The following is a 15678-nucleotide window of genomic DNA, read 5'->3' on the forward strand; positions in this document are numbered from 1 at the left end:
TGTGTGTTTGTTAAGATAGTCTTAAAAATCACATGTTTATTGCATTAAAATAATGTCTGTATGTATTTTATGATACTGTTTCATGACCACTCACTCAGTATCATTTGAGATAATGAAGTTTAAACAGGCACATGGATTTAGAAATAATATAATATTTCTAAAATGTTAACTAAACTACATTTGGAAAAGTTATAAAATAATATATAGTAGATGGTCTTTAGCATATGTTTGTGAGCTAATGATAATGGTTGTTTATGTGTGGTTTTAATTTTGCCCATGTTTAGGGAGGAAACATTTTACTTTATGAATACAAACACTCCTTGGGTAAATAGTTACCTTCAAAAATCTAAGGGCTAAGCAAGCAAAACCAATTATGTAACTGCAGATCAGACAGTATGTTACCATACATTCCTGCTGTTACTTACGTTATTATTCAACAAAACTCACTATAAACTAAAGGAGAGATAATTTCAAAAAATAAAAAGGATTTAGTGGGAATCAAAATAGAGGCTATATGTCAACCAGCTTGTTATGTCATTTTAAGAATGTTGTAAACATGTTAATCTAATTTATTAAAAAAAATAAACCCCACTATTTTAAATAGAAATAAATTGTCACTTAAGCAGTGTTATATTTTAATTATCAGGCAATTATAGGTTTAGTTCATAGTCTTCATATGTGCCTATAAAAATATAATACACCTTTTAAATATATTAAACCACACACAATGCTTTTTTTTTTTAAAGCACATTTTGCACCTCTCAGTGGTTGGGATTTCCAAAAGCAGTTGCTGTTGGTTTAACTCTGCTCCAAAAGTCAGTGTTAAAACTTATAAAAGACAAGTCAGTGGCATTAAAATTTCCACTGACTAATGAAGAGCTTAGTTATGTCAAAAGGGAGCACTTCTGGAAACCTCAGTCCTCTTTAACAGTACAGAAATCCCTATTGTATAATCACCTTAGCACAGATGTATCTTACCAGTCAATTCAACAATTTACACGAGTAAGCTAAACTCTTGCTAAGGTGCTTATAAGAGAAGGTGTCATTCATTTGCCATATACATAAAACACTTTTACAAGTACAGTTCTATGGCAAGTGGCTACTATCACATCACTCTTGCAGTCAGAGATGACAGACATATTGTCTGTTTTAAGAAACTACATACTTTTTTTTTCCTTTTTTATTGTGCCTTACATATTTGGCAGATTATTTTTGTTTCTGTTACCCAATGTCCAGTACAAGAATCATGGTGACTGTCAAGACAGTGTTTATTCAGAAAATCATCTAAGATGTAACATGACTTTATAAACAAATCAGAGTGCTGATTCTTTTTAATTTGCTTGATGTTCATTTGCCATACTTTGCAGCTCATGTTTAGGAGTATGAAGGTACCAAGTTATATTCTTTCCCTGTCTACCAACAGATAATACCAATTACCCATCCTTTTACTTGTGAACACATCAATTCAAGCACATTTTTTTCCAGAAAGGACGTTACTGTATTAATTAATACTTGCTTTGGAAAGTGTAAGGCAGTGATGGAGAGCTCACACTATAGACTGCCCTTCCTTTTAACATGGAGCTATGGCCAACCTACAGATCAGAGGCCAAAGTCCATCATCTTGTATCTTGATCAGGGCATCCTCCTGTCCACTTCATGAACAGCGATGAGACCATATCTAAATTCCAGCTGTAACCGCACCAAATTTAAAAGGAAAAAAAACCAAACAAACAAACACCACTTTCAGATCCAGGCTTTTGCCTGACCCATATGTTTTTAAAGTAATAAACAGAAGAGTCAAAATTTAAAATCAAGGAAGTGCCCTCAGACCAAGATACAATGATTGCAGTTTGCTCCTGTTTCTGTTCAAACCACGTCCTGAGAACCTGGAGTGTCTGCAGATCTTAACTCTACACTGAACGCACTCTCTGACAAATGACAAAGTTACCAGGGCTTGTTTCAAGATTTGTAAATCTTTGCTGCAAATTTATCCCAAAATTACTGCCTTCCAGGAAAGGCTTTCTAAAATGCCTACAAGAGAATTGCATCTCACCAAGGCAGCAAAACAAGTTTGATCATTGATTAGCCACTGGGCATTTATAGCTATTCTTAATGTAAAACGTTTTACTTAGACATACGTATGGAGAATTTTCTCCAAGAAAATGTGAGAGAATGAGCTATTATGCAAGATGTTTATTAAGTCTTAGATCATTCCTCAAACGAGGGAGAAAATACTGAAAATGAGCAGGGCATGAAACAAATTCATGCTGTAATGTAAAGAAATGCTGTTGCCCAAATAGAAAAATCAAGGAAGAACTAAATGAATCAATGTGCTATGCATTGTGTATGGTGATTTTATGTGATGTTTGTTCATAGAAATACGGACTTAATTTTTTTAGCCATTCCACATCTGTTCCCCCCACCCTTGAGCTTCTGATTTATTGAGACTATGTACAGAGCAAAGGAGCAAATTAATCCCTTGTGCAATCCACCTATAGCTAGCAGAATGACACCAGATATGAATGTGATCCAAAAGAGCAGGCATGCCCCACTGAAAGGAACACAGTCAATGTGTCCATAACATGGAAAGGTAAAAAGTATAATAAACTGTAAAAGCTACACTTGTAAAAATCATCATATGGAATTTCTCTGACTAACTATTCCTCCATTATTCTTTGACTACAAATGTTCACAAATAGATGTTTGGCCTAAAAAGATCAGCTGCAAAGAGAGTACACATCAAACTGGGAAATATTGTTTAAAGTTATTTTAAAATAGTAGATGATCACAAGCAACCTATTCTGAAGTTCAGACCCAAAAATCTCTAGAAATCAATGGGCATTTTTGCTACAGTTGGTCAGTATTCTCTTAGCAGCCCAAATTCATTGCATTTGCTCTATCTCAGGCTCCAAAGAGCATTCTCCACCATGTACTTGTATCATTGATGTTAAACCTTGCACAATGGAGCCTCAGTGTAGGAGGCAGAAAGAAGACTCAGCATGCAGAATATTCAAAGAAATTTCTGTACACACTCTTCAGAAAGGTTCTTAGGCAGTCTGTTTAGTTTTAAGGTAAATCTTGCAGAGATCTGCACACAGTGGGTGAGAGTTTCCTTCTTTCCATCTGCCACACTAAATACAGGGTGTGTTTTGTTTTGCTTTTTTATCCAGCTCCTTTCTTAGCATCAGCAAGTGTATAAATTTATCCTGGTACAACCATAGCACTCAAGCTTCGAGCCACAGTTCAAATTCCCCAGTTACAGGAATTCAGAACGTGGAGTTGACCTTGCTCAGCATCAGGACTCAGTCCACTTTAATTTAGATCCAAAGCCTGGCTTCAGCTTCTGGTGCCCTTTTAGCTCTGAGGCTGGAGCAGATCCTAGATCATGAGGACAAAGCCATTTGTGTAGAGCTGCATATCAGATATAAGGATCACTTCTGCCCCATCAGGTTCAGCATTATCAACTACAGGATTTTTGGTTCAGTCCCATTCTGAACACAAAATAAAGAAATGGGAGTTGGTCAGTTGTGCAATTCCTGACCTGATTTCTGTTCCGGTCTCATAGTCACCTAGTATAAAGCTTTTTTAGTAAGTCCAGAAACATTACTGCTCATGGAGTGTGAAGAATTTGTCACACAGGACATGTCAGCTGTACTGCTTAGAAAGATGAAGAAAACCGGGTGGTATAAAGACACTTTCTTTAAGCAGCAGACTCTACATCCACCCTGTCCCAATGGACTTCTGCCCAAAAAGAAACAGATCTCATTATAGCGCTTGGTAGTTACAGCTAAGAGAGAAAAACATTCATAATAAGTCCAACTTTCTTACTTTAAGAGCTTAAAGGCCAACAGCATTTAAGCAGAGGCTGTTTTGTCATACAGGACTCTATTTAAATGTGATTTAACTGTGTATGTTGTGCAAATAATACATCAAAACAGCCCGATGTGGGAACAGAGCCACATTTCAGAGGTATCTTTAGAGACTCTCCAAACATTTTTCCCCACTACTGCAACATAATGAGACAAAATTTAGTTTATTAATCTTAAAAAAAAAAATAGGCCCTACTGTTTGCCATAAGTTTCCTCAACACTCTAAACGATGAGGGAAACAAATTTCTCAGTGGTTAAATTCTACTCTTGAGGTTTTCAAAAGTAAACAGGAGGTTTTTAAGTTTGCGGTGAACGGTTGTTCAACTGAGTATTTCTGTCTATGTATCTGTCCCTCTTGACCCTGTTTATGGGTCAAGAATTTTGATACATCCCATGCACTTCAAATGAATGTTAAAATGAACTGCTGTCAAGTTTAAACTCTTGCTTCTCAGCTTGTATACATCATAAGGTTATGCATACAAATGTATGGGTTAACTGTATTTTGTTAATGTTTCCTCATCAAATAGGGCAAATAGCTGCATTTCCAAGCCGGTTTATGACAGCAGAGACTTGATCTTTCCAGGTATAAATCAGGAAGCTACGCACAGAAACACAGCTTTAACTGTATTTTTCTGGATGTGAAAACTAGTGCCGGTCAAAACCTGGGCAGGCAAAAATAACCTCTTCACTGTTAAAAACCATTTTTAAAATAATTTGAAAATATTAATCCACTAGGTAGCACCATGGAATGTATACCATTCCTAATTAAGTCTCGCAATTTTTGCTATCTTTTTAGCAAGACAAAAGGTAGTGTTTCCTATTCAAAATGTATTCTGCAGTCATATGGTATTTATTACTATGTATTATTAGTAAATATTGGACTAAATCAAAGCCCTGGGTCAGAGCAATCCTGACCTGTTGTTGCCATCCGAATCCAGATCTGTACACAAACTTTGTGTCTACTTGTACTGTTGTAAGGGACTGAACCAGAACCCAAGCCTGACACGCAGCTGAACTATGGCAGCGTAAGAACCTAGTTCTGCTCATCTGGCTCATCGCTCCAGGATCCTGAGCCACCAGCACCCTTAAGGAGGTGATAGGTGTACACATCTGAAACTATCAGCCACAAACTCCTTACTTCACAAGTTCAGCATGTTTGTACATTCCACTAAGTCTTAGGAGGGCCAAGCAAATGTGTAATCAACCAAGTTTATTTTAGAATCAGCCACTCAGTCAGCAGCTCAACTGGGCAAATTGGGCAACAGCCACTGAAGAAATTAATTCATATCATTATTTTCTTAAATTATGCTCTGACTCCTTTTGGCTGAGCATTGACCCATTGTATCTTGCAACCAATGCAAAGTCAATCAATATCCCCTACAATTCTTTAGCTCTTTTTTTCTTCAAGAGCATTAGTTAAAACTTACCTCAATAACGTCTGAGAAAAGTATTTCAGGGTATTTGCAATGTCAGTTCCAGAGGGCACAGGGTAAATGTTGTGGAGAACCCGGTTGTGGTATTCCTGAAGGTAACGGATTTTGGAAGCAACTACACAAAAGACAAAAAACAAACACAAAAACTTTCATTTAGGCTTTTCGCAGACTTTGACAGAATCACGTCTGTTCCCACCATTTCTGATTATTTTCTAATTTAAGAACTAAACAGTAGAAAACAGAAAACTCTCTACATTCCTTCTAATTTGGCTGAATAAACTGAACACTCCAGTGCAAGAGTGCCAATGGGAAGGAACAAAAGTGAATACCTACATCTGTATTAGACCAACTTAGTGCTAGCAAATTAAAAATACATATATAAATATACATATATATACACACATATATATATACATATATATATACACATATATAAACAAAAACAAACAAACAAACAACAGACCTGCACTACTACTCTCTCTCCAAGATCTCAAGATTCATTTATAATGAATGAGTCATTAAATCACAGGGGATTCATGTGAGACAGATAAATATTTCTAATGCCAAAGCAGAGATATAAGCTAAAACAGAGAGAGCTTATGTGATTTACTTCAGGCCATACATTTACTTCATGCAATGAGCTGAAGATATGTAAAGACCTGTGCTGTTTATTTAAGTGTTTTAGGAAGTTTGATGACGCAGGTGAGGAGATTTAAAATAGTAGGAGCTCTACACCTTTACTGAAACTATTTTTTTTGTTATTTTAGAAATAGAATAACAGTGGGTTTATTTTCTAAAAGAGATCCTTGTTCAGTATTGGAAAAAAGTGTTTACTGACCATACCTGCAATGCTTCACATTGCCTACATGGCACAAGACAGCTTCATGCAGAGACACCTGAGAACACAATTCTTTTTTTCTCTGCTCAGATTAATAAGCTCTGCTGAGAAGCCGAGTGCTCTGGCTGTGCCAGGGCTGCGCCAGCTCAGCTGCGCTTTCAGCTCTGCTCTGCCATTGTTCATGGCATCACCCTGTGCAGTAACAGCCTCAGTGAAACCAGAGCTCACTGGGAACTCCTAATCATGTTAAAAGTGCACCAAGGCTGCGTAATAGGCAGTTCAAAGGGGAGATGCTTCCAAATGACTTCAGCCCTTGAACATATGGATTATGACAGTCTTTTACTACACCAAGCTACACCTTGTTCCCCTACAGGGCTCCTGCAGCGTGGAAGATAAATTGTGCTTCCTAAAGGAGCAATTAGTCAATCCTTGGTTTTATTCTTTTTGCCAAATGGCGTTTAAAGAATGAATACCATTAAGTCCTCCACTGGACAGAAGGGCACTAACTTACTGTCTCTATGCCTCTCGCTGCTGTTCTATGTGAACATTTCATGAGCATTCCATTTTTTTTTCTTCTATCACTGACAAGCTGAATGAGAAGGAGTGACTGAGTATGAAGCCAGGCATATTTGCAAAGAAAACAGACCACATTTCACAGTACCCTTGCAAAGAACAACTCACAGCAAGACACACAGTTTACTGTGGCTGCCATGGTTTGCTGTCAGAGATCTGTAAGTGAATTGGATTAACAAAATGCCAAAGATGATATCAGGACTCAGGTCTAGATGTATTTAAAAGAACTGCCTACCTCTCTACAGCTACTTAGTTTCAAAAAAGGGTATGAGGTATCTAGAATAACTGGTTTTTAATGAATAAAAATATGTAGATTTCCTTCTTTATCAGTACTGTCACACAATTGTATCAGGCAAAATACCAAAACAGGAAACTTATTTATAAAGCCTAAATATTAACATTAGCTTTAGGCTAAAGGTTCTAACCTCGCTCTCGGTTATGTTTCCCAGGACACTGACAATTTGAGCACATCCTCCCAGAACACAAAGAACCTTCTGAAGGAATGTACCAGAGCAAAATTTTGCCAGCTTTCAAGATACAGAAGTGTGTGAATGACCCAGTTTTCTGAGTTTCTGAGCACCCAGAGATATACTTCAAACAGTGATGTCACTCTGTGGAGGTACTTAGCCATTGTCACAGGGTCATCACATAAAACTATTTTTAAAAAGAACAAGAAAAAAGTTATTTCACGATACTTTGCTGGGTATCTCTCTAGGATCTACACAGACCTAACTCAACTCCCTGACCCCCTTGTAAGCACTGACCGATTCAGGAGTAAAACCATTAGGAGTCTTGAAAGACGGTGTTGGTTGCTGCACTGTCTTGGAGAAAAACAGAGTGGGCACCAGGTATTCCCAGACACTACTTACCACAACTAAACACCAGTTACTTCTATTTAAGGTGAAAAGGAACTCATTTTCTTTTAATATAATTGAACAACATAGGCATGCCATGATTAGTCAGATGATGAAAGTCACTGTCAATACCACTGGTATGGGATATGAGATGCATGTCGTCACAGAAAAGGGAGGCTTTGAGACAATTTCCCAGATTGCCACCATTTTACCTGTTGTTCATACAACCTGCCAAAGAGCTGTGGGGTGGCCACAGATTCATATTTAGACCAGCAACTCTTCCGTTCTGATCAGCCTGTTTCCTCATTTGTAGTGTTTTGCTGCTGTTCTTGGTAAACTGAGATTCATTACGACTTGACTCCTTCCCAAAACATTCCGGTTCTTGCCTCAATCAATGAGGGCAGAAGCAACAACAGCAACAGTTGGGGTTTGAAGGTTTCCCTGATAGTGATAAATGCACATCAACTTAGTCCTTGTCGGAGTCTATCATCATTTGTTAAAAACTGCAGGTGAAGGAATTTTGAAGTTACGTTGAGACACAGACATTTGGTAATACTGTAATACTAGTTGGGAGAACAGCCTTGGTAAGCGAAAAACACTCAGTAGGTTAGAACGCACAGGATGTGTCCATTAACCAAATACCTTCCCTGGAGCATCATGAAAAAGAGCATTAGGAGGCAGGAAGATCTGAAACCTGTTCTCCAAGTAAATCTTAAAATAGAGAGCAACAGGACATGGCAGGGCAAGACACAGTGTCTTGAACAGTACAAGGGGATGAAAAAACAGCCAAGGAGAAAATATGAAAGAGAAGCTCAAACAGAGCAGACCAAAAGCATTAGGAATGGAAGAACAGAGAAGGCAGAAGAGAAAAGGAAGAAAATGCCAAAGGCAGTGTTGGGACAAAAGGCGGCAGAAATTCTTCCACATGCCAGTGTAAAATAAGCATAATTAATGCATAAATATCACAAGAAAGAAGAAACAATTACAGAACTCAGGTGGGGGATGGGGAAGGCAGAAAGAACAGAACAGTGCATATCCGAACATTGCACGCTTCAGGGCTGTTGCACAGTCAGAACATTATGTCTCTATTTATGAAGCCAGAAACATATCTCTAAAGCAATAAATTAGCATCCACATAATATTTTAATAGCGACATCATCCATCACTGTAAACCCTAAAGGAAAACAAATACAAGTATTCTTTTCCTTAGATCAGTTCAGCACGGGCATACACAAATACAAGGATCCTTCCCAGGAACCCAGAGGACAGAGACAGCAAGTCTCAGCACATGAAGTGTCAGATCACACCATGTCATCATGACAAACATCAATCCAGCCTACTGGTCACAGACTGCCTGGCTCACAACCATGACCCTTGTATCAGGAGAGAAAGTAGCTTTGATACAGGTGACAAGCTTCACGGCCCTGGTTATTTTTCTTTAAGCCTACCACCAGGGCTCTTGCAGATGCACCAGTTGCTATCAGCAGTAAAAACGGTGGGGAACAGCACGGTCCAGCCACCGATGTCCCATGCACCACATTATCTGATCTTGCTCTGATCGGCTCCAGCCAACAGGGTGGTTAAAACGCGGTGGCTGTGCAGACACATCAGGCTCGGGCCGGGGATGTCAGCACCGCGGGCTCCTGCCAGGCGGCTCCGAGGGTGCAGCAGGTGGGCAAGAGAGTAACACCCAGCCTACATTCACCCAAAAGGTGAACAGCACGGGCAACGATGACAGCACACCTCCCTTGTCACTTTGCCTCACGGCAAGACCACCTTCACGATGGCAACGCATGGGTCACCTCTGGTGTCCACAGTCGGATGTCCAGTCTCTCAGGGGGGGCATCTCCTTTGGGACAGGGCACAGCACCAGCAGACCAGGCAGGCTGGACTCCTCCCGCCATGAGGCCGAGGGCCAAGCCGGCGGTCTCGATCTTAATTCTGATCCCCTCATCTCTTCCCCCCAGGTCCCCGCCGCTGCCTTGGCACAAACACGCCGCCTCCCCAGCGGCGCCGGCCGGGGATGCTCGGGGGCCGCCACACCAACCACCCGGCGGCGGCTGAGATGGAAAGAGCCAGAATGAAGGCAGCGCCCCCCCCCGCCACCTCACCTCCCTGCACTGGCTGCTACGCGGACGCCACACAAGGCGGGAGGAGAGCGGGCAGCGATACCCCCGGGCACTGACAGCCGGCAGCGAGGCAGCGCCAGCGGCGGGAAGGCGCCCCCGGCCCCCCACCCCCCGCTCCCCTCGGACAGGCCCCGGCCCCGCCGCCCGGCCCCACCACTCACACTGCTCCGCCTTGGTGGACATGCTGCCGCCCCGCTCTGCCCCTCAGCCGCCGAGGAGCACCTGCCCCCGGCCGCGGCGAAGGCGGCGGCGACCGCTTCGCCTCAGCAGCCGTGCAGCTGCCGCAGGGCTGCGGGCCGGGCAGCGGCGGGCGGGGCGGGAACGCGCTCTTAAAGGGACAGAGCGTCTGGCAGCCGGGGGTGGCGGCGGCTTCGCAGGGAGCGGGCGCGGGGGGGTCTGTCCGCCCCAGGGGGAGGTTACCGCGCCGAAGCGCCGGGCTTGCTGCTGCGCTGGGCCGGGAGCTGCTGGGCCGAGAGATCTTGATGAGCTCCCCCAGGCTCCCCCAGGCCTCGGCGGTGCCCCTCGGGGCTAGGAGGGTGTTTGGGGCTGCGGAGGGGGGCTGGTGGTGTGCACCTCCCGGCCCGACGCCCTGTTCTGCGGCAGCTTGCAAGAGGGGGAGCGCTGGGGTAGGCAAGGGGTGGCGGCATTATTGTCAGGCGTTGTTCATGGGGCTGCGTCTGTGTTCTGTCTTATTCTTTGCTTGAAGCAAGGACGTTGTTGCTTTCACCAATTCTCCCCTCCAGCCCCTGAGCCCCCGCCGTGTCCCTCAGCAGGGCACACCGTGAGGTGCCGACATCCCCCGCGTGTCCCCACGATGTGCCAAGGCATCGCGGGACTGTCACGCCTTCCGCAAAGAGGCCAGGGCTGAGCTCAGCCCAGCTGTGTCCCCTCTCTGTCACCCGTTCGCAGCTACGGTTAGCGCCCCAGGCATCATCAGTGCAAGACGAAGATGGGATGGAAAAACCATTCCTGGTGGGAGTGCAATAATAACAATATAATTTGTTTGCTCCCAGAGAAATTATTTCATCAATGTGCGTTCTGTCACATTCCTCAGCATCCTGACGTGGCCTTACCAGGTCTGAGAAATGAACAGCTAGCTATTATTTTCTTCTCTGAAACTTTCCAAAGCAGTTGTTCGGGTCGTCAGGCTTCTGAGAAAGGCACGTGGAAGCAGAGCTGTTTCATCAGCCAGGGCATGGGAGCTTTGATGTACATAGATAAAAAGCCAGCTGCAACATACTCTCCTCAATAAGATGACTGGGCCTGTGGCAGCCAAAGAGAGCTGTGCTCTGGAGGTGGAGGAAAACAGGTACCTTTTATTATTCATCTTGCAAAGTAGTGCCTCCAAACTACTGCTGCCCTGATTGGGGGACGATGCACATTCTGTGCCAGGAGCTGCGGTGAAGGAGCAGGTGCTGCTCGCTGGCATTTAACAGGTTGGCTTCTTTTCTCAAAGTGATCTTCTAAAAATACTGTATGTGCAATGTTTTTTCAACACCACTTAATTGTATCCAAAATAGAGCCTGTATTGCATTTACTTGAGGTCTTCTCATTGCTTTTTCATCTTCCCTCAACAGATTAAATTCCTGCTGGATCTTGCAGGACCCCATCCCTGCACACTTGGCCAGTGTTTCTCTGTTCCTCACAGGTCATCTGCTCCTGCTTTCGCCTCTTGTATGCTTCTTTTTTATGTTTGACTTTTATCAGGAACACCTTGTTCATCCATGCAAGCCTCCTGTGACCTGTGCTGGACTTCCTCTATGCTGGGAGGGACCATTCTGGTGCTTGAAGGAGGTGACATTTGAAAATCAGTCTGCTGGATGTCTAGATATTAAGGTGAAAAAGTATATTCAAGGGAGCTACAAAATATACCTTCCCCTTATAGAGGAATTAGTTGTAAACCACGTTCTCTGTTTCACTGACTGAAGAGATTTAATTCTCATATTTCCTTCCACTGTTGTTGTTGCAGGATAATGTAGATAAGGTTTGGAAGGGATGGGGAGCATACTGGGTGCTTCATGCTGGTTTTTAACTATTTTTTTTCTGCCATAACAGTGTGAATTGCAATGACAACAATTCAAGAATAAATTAATGATATATACCGTAAGAAGAAAATAAGTTGTGCAGAGCTGAATTTACTATTTATGTGACTGTTGTCACTTTGAATTACATTTTCAAGTATTCAGCTCTGAACAGAGACACAAAATGTAGTATTGTTCCTTTGTTTTTAATCTCTGAGCATTACCCCATCTACTTTTAGAAAGGTAATCCTTTCTGAAAAATACAAAATCCTAAGCTGTTCTACCTTGAATCAGGTACAGAAATTTTCTTAAATTCTTCATAAATTAAACTGAATGTATGCATATATAAAAAATAAATGTCTAGGTAGCTCTTTACAAGTATATATGTATGCATTTGTATACAGAAATGTTCACTGTTACCAACTCTTGATACATTATCATGGTGTTTTCCTTAAAGGCTCAGCTTCCAGAATCAAGTAATTATATGAATCTGTATTTGAATTTTAAATAAACATTATGTCTTGCCTGACATATTCAGAGACTCAAATGCAATATAAACAATATTTGAAACAAATGAGGATTTCAATGCCTAAATGAGAGACAAGGACCTAAATGCTTTGTAAGTTTTATTAAAAAAACCCACAAAAACCAAAAAATAACAAAACAGCCAACTTTGAATTTAATGTATTTTAAGCCAATGTCTAGATTTTTTCAGACTTGTTCATAATTTCTGGCAGGAGCTTATCATTAACTGCATTGTGATAGGGATATTAAACCTTGTAGTAAAGGTGGGAAAATGCTTGGAATGTCTCAAACTTTGCTTTAATCCCTACAGGCCTCTCTGAATTGAAGTCTCTGCCATACTATAAAGGAGAGAGCAGAGTGTGACTGATGAGCCAGTGGTAATTCCAGTAAGAACAGCCAAACATTACAAGTCAACTGGAGCAGCAGCAGGAGAGAGCAAGCTTCTCTGGCACTCAGCACTTTTCAACCCACACGGTGCTCTCTGCCTATCTACCTCTACCCCCAGGCTGACCTAACCCAGATGCAAGGTGCTTGATGCCAGACTGGAGCCCCCGAACAGGACCTGATCTCCTCCCTGTCAGATTCAAACAGCAGATAGAGTCCCTCAGGCTCAGACATGTGCACTAGACCCCATTAAATTTAATTTGTCCCTAAATCTTTGCTCTCTGTAAGTATTAATCCTCTTGAATGATGGTCAAATAGATAATCACTTGAGGAAAATGTCTGTCTGGGATTAAACTGAACCATTAGGTTCAACTCAGATATGCTACAGCATGTGTCTTGGTTGACACAGAATGATTTCTGGAGATGTTCCTCAGGGCTCAGACACCCGGGTTAACTGGCATCAGCCAAGAGACAGTGAACAGGAAAGGCACTTCTACTTACTCACAGAAAATCATGTCCATGCACAAAAGTAACACAATATTACTGACAGCTTGTATAGTCTTGTGCTGATAATCTGTGGGAAAATAATTTCTTCCCAGGAGTAGAGTATCCAGTCTGTGCTGAGACTTAAATATGCAAGGAAAACTTCCCATCTTACCTTCAATGTTACTATTGCACAGCAGTATATACAGACAAAAAATCAGCCAGACCTCCTGACGTGGGACGACAGGAATGCTGCCATTCTGAGGAGGAAGGTGTAGAGTACAGTGGGATAAAGGAGAGGAGAGGAGAGGAGAGGATAATAGATGTTGGCAGTCATGGCAGAAGTGACTGTGATGTGATCAGAAGCTTGGCTGAAGCCACCAACCCGTATCAGTTGTGCCATCTGGTATATGAGAAATGCATTTCAGTCAGCAGTGGCTTGGGTTGATTTAAAGTGAGAGACTGAGCAGTAAAGAGCTCTGGGTCTCGTTGCTGGTGCTGTGATCCCAATAGAGTAGCCAGCTTGTGATGTTAATATTTGTTCTTTCCCTCCCCCATTTAGAATAATTAAGACTTCAGGAAAAAAAATCATTAGGAAATAAACTGGTTATTTGCTTGTATCTACAAATTTTTAATCTTCTTATTCTGACAATTACTTCAGTTAACTCTGTGGATGTTAGCTTTATTATTACATTTGTCAGTATCTGTCACTGTAAAAAAAATCTCTCATAAATGCCCTCAATTTCTCTTCTAGAGTAATCTCATTAGCCTCTAAATGAACAGAATACCTAATTTGTTGCCATAGCAGTGGAGTTTTGAGAAATAAATGGTGGCCTGCGTAGAGAACTAGCACAAATCTGATAAGCATGTACTAGGACTATTGTAAAATCAGAGATTGGCTTTACTAGCTCTAAGCAGCACAGTATTTGTGACAGCTACCATGCCGTGTTTGGGAAAATCAGCATCACCCTGGCTGAATTAGATCTCCCCCCAATAAACTGAACGTTTTTGTTACCTTTAATCTCAGACTTGTGCAGAATTGACTATACCAACTACCTACATAGCTAAAGTAAAAGCACATTATAGTGTTAGTAATGCTTGAGGAATTAGAATGACAAGTGTCAAAAGCCTGCCTTCTTAAACCTGCAAAGCATCATGGCCCAAGGGCTAAGGCATGAACATGGAAGACAAGAAACCCAGAGCATATTTTTTATTTTGCTTTATTATTTCTATACTGAAGTAATAATGTTTGGGAAAGGCCACTGCTGGGCAAAAACAGTAAGAGAGAGCAAAAGAAGGCATGAGATTTTCCATGAAGGAGGTGAGGAGAAATCACACAACATGCAATGCTACTAAGGCCCTCAGTGTTTTACTGCACATGTACCATGTTCGTGACCCATGCCAGGGTGCAGGCCCTGGCTTAGTAGCAACTGAAGTTGACTGATCTTGCTTGTGTGCTTGAAGGCTGCCTTCCTTGCAGCCAGCAAGTCTCTTCTCCAAACTGGTTTGCTCCACATGGGAGTCCAGGAACTACATAAGATGAAGTGAAGGGTGGACTATTAGAGACGAGAGCCTTGGTGTGAAACACAAAGTGAACTAAATTGACAGAACTGGGGCATTCTTGAAGCAGCCTGTAGGAAAGCTGCTGCACTTTACACAGGAATGTCAATATTTTTCTCATCTGCAGACCCTTACAAATTGTCGAGTGGATGTGTTGCCCTATCTATAGCAAATTTAAGCCTGCTGCCAATTGGTTAGTATTCCCCAGCTGCTTTTTGCAGACCTAATGTGTGTATGGACCATAAGCTGCTACTACTGTGTCTCTTAAATTGTGAGCTCATCCAGAGCATCTGTTCTTGAGAAGAGGCAATATAGTAGCTGAAAGGCACCATGACCACTTCTCCTTCTACTTACTCAGACCTATAATGAGTATTTTAGCATAAATACGTATTGAGGCATGTAACTATAATCACAAACCATGTAAATATCCCAAAGTTTAATTCAATATAAGACCTTCTGTCTTAGCTGGAATGGCTGTTATGTATGGTCCTGTGGAAGGACAGGCTTCAGCCACTTACCCTTAGGTACATATGTGTTATCTATGCTACTACCTGTAGCCAGCTTAAAGCCACCTTTGGCACATCTGCAAGAAATAAAAACCATTGATGTCGATATACGATGAGAAACACGACAGAGAACCTTCCTCCAACAGTCTGTTTCCTCCTGCTCCTAACCTGCTGCCTGATCTTGGGCAGGCACTTCACGTCTGGTACTCCCCATCTGGAGAGGTGCAGGAGGGCGGCTCTTGTCTCTCTTTGCAAAGGGCTCTGCCGATGTCCACACACAAAGCTCAGCACTGCTCGGGGGGCCCTGAGCTGGCAGTGAGCCCCAGCACTGTGGTACCCATCGGGCTGCAGGTTGGGTTGTTGCTGCTGAAATACAGAACTCACCAGCCATTTTAACCAAAGGGCTCTGGGAGCTGCGGGAAGCCTGAGGAAAAAACAGCTGGTGGAGCTGGAGCCCCAGGCACCACTGGCGGCATTTATCAGCCCAGTCCTGGCTGAACCCT

At 42.3% G+C, this 15678-nt stretch overlaps 1 protein-coding gene across 2 annotated transcripts in view; it reads right to left on the bottom strand.

The window, feature by feature from the left end:
- UNC79 (unc-79 homolog, NALCN channel complex subunit) overlaps positions 1 to 9896 on the bottom strand; it is a 108975-nt gene extending 99079 nt beyond the window's left edge. For both annotated transcript variants that reach the window (XM_065635970.1, XM_065635968.1), the window contains exons 1-2: positions 9858 to 9896; positions 5297 to 5417 (exon numbers count right to left, since the gene is read on the bottom strand). In XM_065635970.1, the coding sequence (XP_065492042.1) occupies positions 5297 to 5417; positions 9858 to 9879 (143 nt within the window). In that variant the 5' untranslated portion in view covers positions 9880 to 9896. The remainder of the gene's footprint in view (positions 1 to 5296; positions 5418 to 9857) is intronic.
- Positions 9897 to 15678: the final 5782 nt, after the last annotated feature.

The sequence above is a fragment of the Caloenas nicobarica genome, chromosome 5, assembly GCF_036013445.1.
Source record: "Caloenas nicobarica isolate bCalNic1 chromosome 5, bCalNic1.hap1, whole genome shotgun sequence".
NCBI lineage: Eukaryota > Metazoa > Chordata > Aves > Columbiformes > Columbidae > Caloenas > Caloenas nicobarica.